A 12,524-nucleotide genomic window follows, 5' to 3' on the forward strand; every position below is an offset into this window, starting at 1 on the left:
CTAAATACCTGTAGATACTGGCGAGTGAAAAAAAGTCAATAAAAAAAATACTGGACAAACATTCTAAGGGAGACTTCCTTTACAAGAAAAGATTGATTGGAGAATAAAAATAGCAGGAGAGAAGAAAGAGAAGGCGGCCTTAGAAGTCGCCCGTGGACGGCGACGTCGGCGACTGTATGATGACTTTTCAAGCGGCGGCGCCGCCTCGAAATATTGCCGGCGATGGAGACTACCTCGCTTTCAACCTTAGAACAGTAAAAAGTGCGCGTTCTACTGGCTATTTTATAAATGAAAAATAATAGTAATAGAGAAACAAGTGTCTTCCAATAGTCCAAAGGAGATGCCATGGGCTTTGGCTTTTACCTCTGTACATCCCGACGAAGCACTCCGAGCTGTCACACTAAAGCAAAAGAAGATTCCCCTACCTTCCTCCTCCATTTCCCCGCCCCAAAACCCTAGATCTGAAATTGCCCGCATCAAGATCATCCCGGCGATGCGGTTGTTTTGGTGATCGTTCTACGCGGGTTTTTGGTTTCCGGGCCATTAAAATCGTTTACGTTTCTGGCTTGTCCGATGGGCTGTAGTAGTTCTAAGCTCGAGGAGCTGGAGGCGCTCGCTCTCTGCCGCAAGAGATGCGATCTACTTGCTCAAGCCATAAGGCATCGCTATGCGCTTGCAGATGCACACGCAGCTTACGCAGATTCTCTCCGATCAGTCGGTATTGCCTTGCATCGAGTTCTTGATGGTGGCCATGGAGCGAATCCGGATAGCTCTCCTGTTCTCACTCTTCCGGGTCATCGTAAGGGGGATTCTGTACCTGCGTCCTCGTTATCATCGGCGCCGGCGGTGATGTCTACGCCAGCGGTTGCGAATTCTACCGTGCGCTCTCATTCTCGATCTCACTCTGGATCTCATATTCATTTCCACTCCGACGACTCCGATTCCGACGACATCTCTCCGCTGCACTCTGAAGATGATTCTTCGGGTCATTTCCATCCCGAACACCATGAGACACCAGGCGGCGGCGGCCCCACCTTAGTCAATCTGCACTACGCGAAGAGTAATCCTCCTCCTTCCTCTATTTCAATTGAGCAGCGGGTGGGAAGCCCTGAGCAAGTTCAATACGGCTCGGTCTCTGAACCACCCTCCTCCTCCTCCTCTTACCCTTATGGCTACGCTTATCCGACGCAGAACCCCAATTCGCATCCTTATCCCTTGCCGTACGCCTACCAGCATAATTACTATGGTTTGTTTGACTCTTCATCTCCTCCACGTGCGATATCTCAGCCTATTACTGCTGGCGCGGGAGCGAACTCCAAAGCATCCACTTCTCGGGCGGCGGCTCCGCCTCCTCCTTCCCCTCCCAGGACGTCGACCTGGGACTACCTTTTCGGGGCTTTTGATAACTATTATCAACCTTACAGTCCCAGTAGGAGCTCAAAAGAGGTGAGGGAAGACGAAGGGATCCCTGATCTTGAAGAGGATGACCAGGAAGTCATAAAGGAAGCCTATGGAGACCAAAAGTTTGTACCTTCCACATCTGTCGGGGCTGTACCGGAGAATTCGAATAAATCTGCCTCGGTTGAAAAGGACGATGTTGTTGGAAATGCTGTGGACAGTTCGAGCTACCATCCCAAGCCGAAGGATGAGGATTTTTTTGTTGAGAAGAATGTTGTTAGTGATGAATTGCAGAGACCCCAAGAGATTCGGAGGAGTGTTGTGGTTCCTCGAAGATATCATAACGTATCTGAGGTTGCAAGTGACATTAGAGCCCAGTTTGAAGGCGCAGCTGAATCGACCAAGGAACTTGCTAAGATGCTAGAGGTGGGAAAGCATCCTTATAGCAGCAAAGGCTGTGCTTCTGCAGGTGAATGAACGCTGCATTTTCTGTTGTCATTATCTTCTTTTTTAAGTAAGAATATCTTTGCTTTTGTTCATCGTTTATTTTTCATTGTTTATTGTTGATTTTCCATTGTTCTATAATCCGGGAAACAGTATCTTCGAGAATGTTGTGCGTGATTCCTGTCTCTATATCGAAGGATGAAGATTTAGTCTATGTAGAGGATAAAGCAATGAGCACTGGGAATCTTTCTTCAACGTTGCAGAAGCTGTACGTTTGGGAACAGAAGCTTCTTGATGAAGTCAGAGTATGTGTGCCTGTCTTTCTATTTTGATGTCCATCAATTGCTGACGTGAATTGTTATGGTTTTCTTATTCTTGTGTGAATCCTTTCTTTCCCTTTGAAGTTTGGGTGCAATGTTGTGTTTAGGATTTTCTACTTTCATGGTTTTCATAACGGAACATCCTTGGAAAGTTTGCTCACACTTGAAAAGTAGAAAATTCCTTCAAGATTCAAATTTCCCTTTCTCTCCACTACCCCATATGTCTAATATCTTTCTATCTCTTAAGCATAGATAAGTGTGCAATTCCATTCCTCACACTCACGGGCGTGTTGCAAACTTCGCATGATACATATTTGAATCATTATTGCATCATTTATGTAATATTTAAATAAATTTAATATTTATTAAATCTTGTGGTTTAAACCCTATGTTGAATTTTAGTTGAACTTGAACCTTGAGCCTTACCTACTTCTGGTGTAATGTCTGGTCCAATTTTTGGAACTTTGTTGTGCTAGGCTCTTCTAATGGAGTATATTCCCGAATAAAGGATTTTTGATGTAAATCTAACAAGCAATGAAGATTTTCATCTGATGCAATAAGCAAGCAATTTTTACAAAGCAATAAAGATTTACCACTGATGCAATAAACATGCAATTTTTACTGGAAAATAAACTAGCTATTTATTATTTTTTATGGAAATTGAAAATAATTAAAATATAACTATAGTGAAATTTATTTAGTTTGTAATAGAATTTGATGAAAAGAAATTACAGATCATGAAAACCCAAAAAATGATTGAAAATTTCTGACATAGAAAGGGCATCAAATTTTAATTGACCTAATTTTTTTTTTTCATAATTTCAAATAATAATAGTTAAAGAAGAGAAAAGAGAGAAAAAGAGAAGAAAAGGGGGAAACAAGTGAAATGATAAGTAAACCTAACTCTTAAACAAGAAGTTTGTCTCTTTTGGAATGCTTCAACTCTTACACATAATCAAGGATATGGAAGAAGAGTAATAATTTACATATCCAATTTTTTTATTTAAGCCATGTAATTGTTCTTTTACATGGATAAAACCTTTTTATGTTCCTTATGCAGCATTTACTATGAAACGAAGCAACTAGGGATGTGCATTTGGTTGGTATAGTTCATATATATTAGCTAAACCAATTGGGTTCAGTTGTAAAATTCAGAAAATCAAATCAACCATATCTTTTTTTTTTTTAAAACTGAATTGAATTGTACTAAACTTTAATTTCTTTAGTTCAGTTTGGTTCCAAATAAACCCAAATGTAATTCACTTTAGTCTTGAACCTAATCAACTTTAACCTAAATGGCATGTATTAAGAAAAATTCTGAGTAATCTTTGTATACGTTTATAATTTCAATATGTATGTTAAATATTATCCACATTAAAAACAAACCTCTATGCAGGTAGGCACATGAACTCTTGTTTGAAATCATACAGCTAGAAGCTTCAACTATGATTCTGATATGGCGGTTTCTGTGGAACCGCCTATTGAGGCGGTTCCGGTTCAGAGGGAACCGCCTCAACCGGCCCAACAATTGTTTACAAGAGGCGGTTCAAAACCGCCTCCCTCCCTACCTAATTTGGGTTGCTGCCTATATGTGGGGCCCAAGGGATTTAAATTTATTTGAAAATTATATTTTAGGAAAGGGCTTGGGCTATGGAGAGCTTTTAAATAGGAGAGGTAAGGGGAAGGGAAATGCATGCTTAGATTTGAGTTTCTCTTGGAGTCTCTTGGAGTTTGAGGGCTCTAGACTTTACGTCTAGAGATTGGGAGAGAATGATCCTCCTCTCGAATAGAGAATCACTTGTATCTTGCTTTCTTGTTGGTTTGCTTGCTTCGTTTATTGCTATTTTATTGTGTTGGGGCTGATTACGCCCAAATTTTTGCTCTATTCTCGTTGTTTTCTCTCCAATTGGCGATATGATTGCTTGCAAACTCAAGTATTTCTTAGGGTTACTTGCGAACTCAAGTATTTCCTATTAGATTCTTATTTATCTACAACATTTTTTTCCCTTCATTTTCATGTTATCAATTATGCTTGACAAGCATGTGCTAATTCATTTTTATATGAGGCCTTTAGGTTAGGTTTGGTTGGGTTGGATTAAGACTTAAGATAAATAACATAATTCTTGAGCCAATCTTTTTTCAATTGATTTTATTCGTGATCTTTTTTTGTCACTTATTTATTTATAGTTTTTGGATTTTGTTGATTTAATACTTGAAGAAACTAGTATAACTTTTTTTTAATCTATTTTAATGAAACAAAAATCTAATAACTGATCAAAAATCAAAGGAAGTCAATATGAAGACTAATACTTGAATGAAAACTTTAACAACCATATCTAACTAACGAAATATGATCAAATTTGGATTGGATTTTTTATTTTATCCAAATAGTGCACCCCTTTAGATATTATTATTAAACACATGCAGAACCTGAGAAACCACACTAACTACTATAAAAAGGAGTTGTGCAATCCCATTTGGATGGGAAAAGCCGCAAAAGCGCTAGCAGCCCAAATTGAAAATCTTATTAGTCAAAAGGTCAAAGCAGTTATTGCTTATGAAAATCTTATTAGACAAATCAATGTACGAAGTATATTAATGTTCAAATTAAAGTATAATTTGAAGAATTTGAGCTCGACTTGAAAATATAACATCAATGCCCGACTCTCGACAGCATTGTCATCTTCTCTCTCAATGATTAATAAATGGCACCAACATCCAACTCTCGACATCCTAATAGTTAAGCACAAATTCTAATTAAATGACTGATTATTTTTAAATTATACTTATTCAATTTTTATATACTATTTTTAAAATATAAAAATTATAATACCGTGTCCAACTCGTGTCCGTGTCCTATATTTTCAATATTTGACGTGTCCTGTGTCCGTGTTGTGTCATATCCGTGTTGCCGTGTCCGTGTTTGTGCATCATAGCTTGAAATTAGATTTTATTTTGAAAATATGAGTTTTTGCGATTAATAATTATTTAAGATTTGCTAAATAAATATTTTAATGAAGATATATACATCTTCATAAAAAAATCATGTTAATTGTTTTAAATATGATGGAACAACTTTCAAAATTTTTTTAATATGTCTATCCAAAACAAATTTATTAAATTTTTGCTAAAAAAATATGTAACAATGAAAGAAGAAATATTCTAAAAGTAATAATTCTTTAATTCTTTTACTCTACGATTTAACGAGAACTATGAAAATGCTTTCACATGTTCCTAAAATCTATCATGCTATTGTTTTTCTTTTAATAATATAATATAAGTTGGAATTAAGCATCTCAACCAACTTACCTGTTCAAGCCACCACTATGTAGTTGCCATAATACGCTAGTAGCATACACGTTCAAACTACCTGCACGATGCTAGTTTGTTGGAGAAACCCACATCTTCAACAACCACCCTACATTCTCCGCTTCCTTTCTCAGTGCTAATTTCTCATTGAGAACAAGAGAAAAGGGAGGGTCTTTTAAGTTCATATAGAGAAATCCAAAGTTTATAGAGGGGGATCTCTTTTTTGGAAGTTCTGTCTAGCTCTCTCAACTCTTCTCAAGCAATGCAACGCCCCCCTCCTCCCTTCAACCTCATGAACTATCGCTGCCCCTCTTCAGCTCGTCTCCAATTGTCACCCACCGAAACCAGTAAACCAAATGATCAGCCCTACACCAAACTACAAGTGAAGGAAAAAAAAAGGAGATGACCCATATTATATTTAAATTTGGGAACAAAATCATAACAACAACAATATTACTTTGTCGATTAAATGAAGGAAAAGAAAAAGAAAAGAAATACCGACTCAGTTAATCAAAGTTATTGGTCAAAGATCCAAATCTAAGCACACTAGCTTCTCATCAATCCAAGGGCCCTAGTAAGATATTATGAAACGGCTTGCTTTGCACAAAATGCAAGGTAATAAGACTTGTAATTTAAAATCATCCTAGATTTGGGGCAAGAAACACTTGCACGAGTTACTTAAGACGTAGGTCAATTAGTTATAACTATCAAATACCTATTAACAAATTAAAGTTATTTCCACTAAAGCATATAATGACTATGTAAAGCAAGTCATTCAAAACTATCGGAGAACTAAATAGAGCAATAAGCCTCGTCCCAAATAAATCATAGGGCGTTCCAATGGCTGTAAGTCCGGCCTTAGTCAAATCTATCAGGAAGTCTAGCATAGAAGGCTAGGTTGTAAGACCCACAATACGGGGAGCTCACAAATAGAGCAATAAGTCCAAACTTAATTAAATTAAGGCCTTCTAATGGATGTAAGCCCTAACCAAGTCAACTTTTGGCATTCTAATGGATGTAAAACCTATCCAAATTAAATCACTGTTCAAAGCGTAAATCACATTCAGGATAGCTTATATGCTAACAAGCCTACTAAATCAATTAAACTCTAAAATTATAACAATCTAAAATTTACACTCAATCTCTTTGGTCCACTTGGGATACCTGAGAGAAGGCAATCCATGGATGCTAACCATATTCTGGATGTTATGATTTATAGGACGTTAACGTTGGTAGACTGAGAATCAATAGTATTGTTGGGATGACGTAATCATGGGATCTTGATCGGGTCTACCTTCATCCCCCATATACATATTTAATTAATCGAAATAAATCTCAGAGTACTAAACTTAAGTTCAAAATCATACCAAAGTAACCCATCCTTAATCGAGAATGCTCTCATACAAGTGGGAGGGGTAATTAACTATGTGGGCTTGCGCTCATGGGAAGTTGAGAGCCCAAATATAAATAAACCCTGATATGAACATTGGGGGAAAACTGGTTAATTAAAAATTAATCTACCTCATGAAGAATAAAACCCTAACCCACAAGCGGGGCTTGTGCCTAATTTTTTTGTGAACGAACACTTGGTACCAATGGTTACACATGAAAGCTCTTTTTGCTTCTTTTTCATCTCTCAACCCTTGAGGACAATGTTATTTTTCATGACGATGGGAGTATTAAGCAACAATGTGTTCTTTTGGATTCGAAGATAGTACAACAATAATGTCAATAATGGGTGAACCATTTAGAAAATCAGCATTGAGATAATAAAATATTTTATGTCTATCATAAAAGAAGAAGGAAGCAAATCTTTTAAAGATTGGAAGCACTAAAACAACCGGCGATTACAACAACTCCTGGATCAATTTATTTCAGCATTAAACCAACCTCCATTTTTAGTTCTTTTATTTTACTTGGTATTAAACTAGTTGGTATGAACTTCTATTAAATTCAAAACTGGTTCGTAAACCTCTATAAATAGACACCATATGTTATAATTGAATTCAAGAAATAAGATTTATGTTTTCCTTTACTAATCTCTCTTGTTCCTCTTCTTCTTCCTTAAGGAGTCCATACCTACTCAAAAGGTGTCTTCCCCTTTTTGATATAGATCAAGAAGCATATCAAATAACTTTAATTCTAGTTGATTTTTCTAACCCTCCTAGTTTAGCATGGTTAAACCCCTAGATTGGCTTAGCATAGGTAATCCCTAAGTTTAGTTTGCCTTACTGAGTCTGACCCAAATGGACCAAATTAGGTATGTAGAGCAGCGTGGAGAACTTGCTTTATGGCTTCCCTTCACCCCATGAGCTCCTTAATTTTCCTCGATGTTTATGTGGTTTTTATTTTAATTTTGGTTTTTATTTTTTGGGGGTTTTTTCTTTTATGGTTTGGAATTAAGCATTTAGAGTGCAATTACCTGAGATTATGGGTGTAGAAACAACTTTCCCAATCTGCATTTTTCCGTTCTTGCTTACACGTTTGAACTAATATTTTCTTGCCTTTGGTATTTCAATGTACTAAATTTACTGGGGTGATGGCTATTTTGTTGTTGGGAAAAAAATGTTTTTGAGCTATAAATCATTTTCTTTGTTAACTTTTAGAATGTTAATTGTCAGTTGTTTTGTTTGATAGCAAAGGTGTAAAGACATACGCATGGAATGATTCAAGCTAAGTTACTAATTTTGCTTCATATTCAGCTGCACCTACTGCATGAGGGCTATCAGTTCCTGGATCATTTGAATATTTTGCCAATGGTTCCCACTAATAATGTTCTGTAGGTTGTGTTTCATGATCATGAGCAAAATTTCTTTAACTGCGATAAATGGTAGTCATCTCTTATGGTTATTTGTTAATTATGGCTTCACAAGGAATAAATTTCCATTTTGCTTGTGAACGAATTAATTTAGCTTTTGTGATTTTGTGGTTCGTGCAGTGGACTATCCAATATTAGGGATGTTTCTTGTTAAGGTTTTTCTTTTCTGTTGTTGCAGAAGTAATGATGTCTAGAACTGTACCTTTCTTAAGATGCAGGATTTTGATGGTATTTTCCCTTATTTGGTGTTTATACTTCGTTTTGAGATTTCATCAGATTGAGGAAAAGATGCGGTTGCTTCATGATAGAAACAGCAAAAAGCTGCAACGCCTGGATGAAAGTGGTGCGGAAGCTCATAAGATTGATGCAACTCAAAAACTATTAAGGAAGTTGTCAACACAGATAATGATAGCAATCCAGATTGTTAACTCTATATCAACAAAGATTAATGTGTTGAGAGATGAAGAGCTATGGCCACAGATATATGAACTCATCCAGGGGTAGGCCACTATTGATTTTGAGCACATTTTATGCGTAATTTCTTAATCCAAATCGCATTATTTATACAATAAAGATAATTATTGTGTTATTTTCTGAACTTATTTTATTCAAAATTGTCATGTTCAGCAATTTATTTCAAGCTCTTTTGAGATGGATTTTGATTTGTTTGAACTCTTTAACTTTGCAGCCTTTTTAATCCAGAATATTTTTTTTCCTTCATGTTTTTTATGCTTATTATTTCCCATTTCTTCCAACCATGTTATAATTTCTCTTTCCTGAAACTGCATTTTATTTCAGAATTTAAGTTTGAATTTTGATACCATTGTATTGCGCATCTTAGCCAGAGTAAGCATGTCAATTTAGCAATACACTGACATGTTTTACATTTTTGTCATTATCTTTGTTATAATCATCATCAATTTAATTATTATCCCATCTGTTTTTGTCAAATTCATAAGGGGCCAGGTTTACTTATTAGCCTGGCTCTTTATGAAGTAATGATAGTTTACCTGCTGTTAACAAAAGCCTAAGAGGGCTAGCATTGATGGGTTAACTGTAGGCCTATAAGTTCGTGAACTCAACCATCTCAAAGCATTGATGCGCCCTTATGAATTAACAGGTGCTTAATAGGGTTTCCGCTAATGTGTTTCTACAAGCTCGTTTAAGCTCCAAAACATTAATTTATTCATTGATGGCTGTCATCATCACCTCATGATATTAGTCATTGGACATTGTTGATTTGAATTCACATACTTTGCTACAGTCAACACCCGCAAGCCTCTAACAACCTTCTTTTGAACTCTAGCTAGCATTAGATGAGATTTGTTGGCTAATGGCTAGCAATAACTATCGCAGATCTAGGTCCATTGATCATCGATGGAGCTTTGTTGATTAATGTTCATCATTCAAAAGCTATTAGTGTAAGTCATCGCCTAGGCTTTTACTGTTTCTCACTAGGATCTAATCATTATTTGTGGAGGATTTAGCGACCATGGACATGCTTTGGTGGCTATTGGCGATTAACCTCTAAGCTGGTTGTTGTGACGAATGCTACTATCCCACACTATGGTACAATGATTAAAAATGTTCTTATTATACTGGAATAGACTTAAGGGGAAAACCTTATGAAGTGCTTAATATGCCAGGCTAGCTCATCCTACTTATATCTTCTAATGCTTTTGTGTTATACCTTGAAATCTCAATTATTAAGATATTGTCCACTTTGATCTAATGGCTTCATGATTTAGTTCCCTTAGTATAACTTCTTAAAGGTGTCGCATGTCTTATGATCTCTCCTGCACGAGTATGCTTAACTTTTGAGTTTCTAATGAAATTATGATGTTTACATCAAAATACTTCTTGATTTTTAAGAGTTTTGCTTCATTCTAATTAAGGGATTTCATAATTTCCCCCATTTGATAAACTGACGTTTTTCTCAATACCCTTACATATAACCCATAATCATATGTATAGCAGATAGGATTCTAGAGGTGGCTCTCCCCATAGTACTTTATCCCAATAAGGATCTATAGTTTTCTCCCATGGTGTGGCGCTTTATGTTGTGCAACACTTAATTCCTATCTTCTATCTGGTGTATTGTTATGGTATCATTTGTAACTGCTCAAACTTTGCCATTAAGATATTGAAAGCTTTGGTTTAATGACCACATGATTATATTCCCTTTACAAAGGGTATCATTTATAACCCTTTCTAGGGAAGTTACAAAAAGTGTTTAAGAAGTTGCTCCCATGTCATAACACAGTTCTTATCTTCTATGTGGTGTATTGCTATGATATCATTTGTACCTGCTTAAACTCTTAAGCATTAAGAAATTATAAGCTTTGGTGTAACGGTCTCATAAGCTTTGGTGCCGAATGTTGGCCATTAAAAGAGAATCATAATACTAAGTTAAGTGTTGTAGAGATGAGAATGCCTAGGTGGATGAGTGGCTTTACCCTTAGAGATAGGATGCAAAATGAGCATATACATGATAAGGTTGGAGTAGCTCCAGTGGAAGATAAGATTAGAGAGAGTCTCCTAGATGGTTTGGTCATATTAAAAGGAGGCCTTCCGATGATCCGGTTAGGAAAGTTGAGGTATTAGATTTGACTTATGTTAAGAAAGGTAGAGGTAGACCTAAAAAATCTGGTTAGAAAATATTAGAAATGATCTTTCTTTATTAGATTTAAATGAGAATTTGACTTTTAACATGATACAATGACAAAAAAGGATTCATGTAGCTGACCCCACGTAGTGAGATAAAGGCTTGTTGTTGTTGTTGTTGGTGGTGTAACGGTCTCATAATTTTGTCCCTTTTGTGTGTGCTTCCTATTGTAGAAGTACTTTTGAATGAACACACTTAACTTTAAGTTTATAACTGTGGTGGCTGCATGCTTTGGATTATATATATTTGTCAGTATATTGTTTATGCATAATTATAATCTAACTTGGGATATCTTGTGTTTGTAGCTTTTGAGTGTTGGGCTATCTTATGTGACATACTGGTATTTTTCTTCTGCTGCTAATTAACCTTATGATGAATAAGGTTCCGCACCCAATCTTTGACAATTGTGACTCTTCGATGCTGAGTTACCATTTTTATGGAATTTATGAGGGTTATATTTTTAGTTGACGCCTAAGTGATAGTGATGTATGCCAGATGTTTGTAATTTAAATATAAGTGCTTAATCTTATTATTTTGGTGCACTTTTTTGTCAACTAGATTTAGTTTATGGTTTTAGAGTAAGCATTAGGTGGGAGCAATGGTTGAAACCATGCATCGGATTTGTTCTAATGAACATTTTGTTACTCTAAGCTTGACTTGACTGTTAAAAAGATTAGTGCTCTTAAAAATAAGAGGCACCTTCTTCTTCGTGAAATAAACAATCTCAATGTCGCAATAAAAGATGGAGACAGAGGAATGGTTTTTCCTATTATATATATATAGCAATGACACAAATGGGAATGGAAAATAAGAGCATTCAAGAAAATAACAAGATGTGAGAAGTTGTTTGAGGATGTTTGCCTACATTCACGACCGCAAAAAGATATTTTCATTGATATCAAAGATGAGTTTAAGAATGCTAGAATTATATTTATTGATTTCTAGTTCAAGTCACCGCCTTATTGTCCAAAATTGATGATCTTGACGTTGCTATCCTCTCGCCGAGAACTTGCAGGTCTTCCTGAAAAATGAAAACTGGTTCGGCGATTTTCTTCTGTGCCACAAAAAGATATGTTCATTACAATACAAAAATTGCAATTATTGATTTCCAGTTCAAGTCACCACCTTGTCAGCCATTTTCAATGATCTCGACACTGCTAGTTATTGCTTGTGAATGAGCTTGCAGGTCTTCCTCTTCCTCTCAGTTATTAGATTAAAAGCCTGCCACCGTGGAAAAATGACAAGTGGCTTGACCTTCAATCCGTTATTGTCTTTTGTCATGGGAATGTAGTTGTCAGCCACATGGAAGATTGATCGCCAATTTTCAGTTTGCAAATCACCTCTCAACAGAATTCTTGTTGCTGACCTCTTCTCGTTAAGGTTATAGGTTTAGATGTAGTGAACTCTCTCCACCAAGGCTTACCACAGACTCTCCTTAGTTGGCCTCAGCTTGTCAATATTAGAACTGATCTCCGTTATGAACTTCCTTCAAGTCATCGTTAATTTTCTCCTTTAATTGACAGCAGCTATTGGTTTTGATGAGGTCATCGATCAACGGTTCAGACACGTG

The 12,524-nt window shown here is 36.3% G+C and overlaps 1 protein-coding gene across 1 annotated transcript; it reads left to right on the top strand.

Annotated features, from left to right (window-relative positions):
- Window positions 1-474: 474 nt before the first annotated feature.
- Window positions 475-12,447, top strand: LOC110099113 (nitrate regulatory gene2 protein-like). The gene is made up of 4 exons (XM_020826166.2): window positions 475-1,867; window positions 1,996-2,147; window positions 8,566-8,789; window positions 11,970-12,447. Exons 1-4 carry the CDS (start codon window positions 574-576, stop codon window positions 11,977-11,979), a joined length of 1,680 nt encoding a protein of 559 aa, XP_020681825.1. The 5' UTR covers window positions 475-573; the 3' UTR covers window positions 11,980-12,447.
- The last annotated feature ends 77 nt before the right edge of the window (window positions 12,448-12,524 follow it).

This window comes from Dendrobium catenatum, unplaced genomic scaffold (assembly GCF_001605985.2).
Source record: "Dendrobium catenatum unplaced genomic scaffold, ASM160598v2 fragScaff_scaffold_264, whole genome shotgun sequence".
NCBI lineage: Eukaryota > Viridiplantae > Streptophyta > Magnoliopsida > Asparagales > Orchidaceae > Dendrobium > Dendrobium catenatum.

What these genes read in the sequence shown, in the direction of transcription:
- LOC110099113 (XM_020826166.2), top strand. Translation starts at nt 574, where the DNA reads ATGGGCTGTAGTAGTTCTAAGCTCGAGGAGCTGGAGGCGCTCGCTCTC. An exon ending in CAAAGGCTGTGCTTCTGCAG is followed by an intron (nt 1,868 to 1,995) that starts GTGAATGAACGC and finishes TCCGGGAAACAG; the next exon opens with TATCTTCGAGAATGTTGTGC. An exon ending in AGCTTCTTGATGAAGTCAGA is followed by an intron (nt 2,148 to 8,565) that starts GTATGTGTGCCT and finishes AGATTTCATCAG; the next exon opens with ATTGAGGAAAAGATGCGGTT.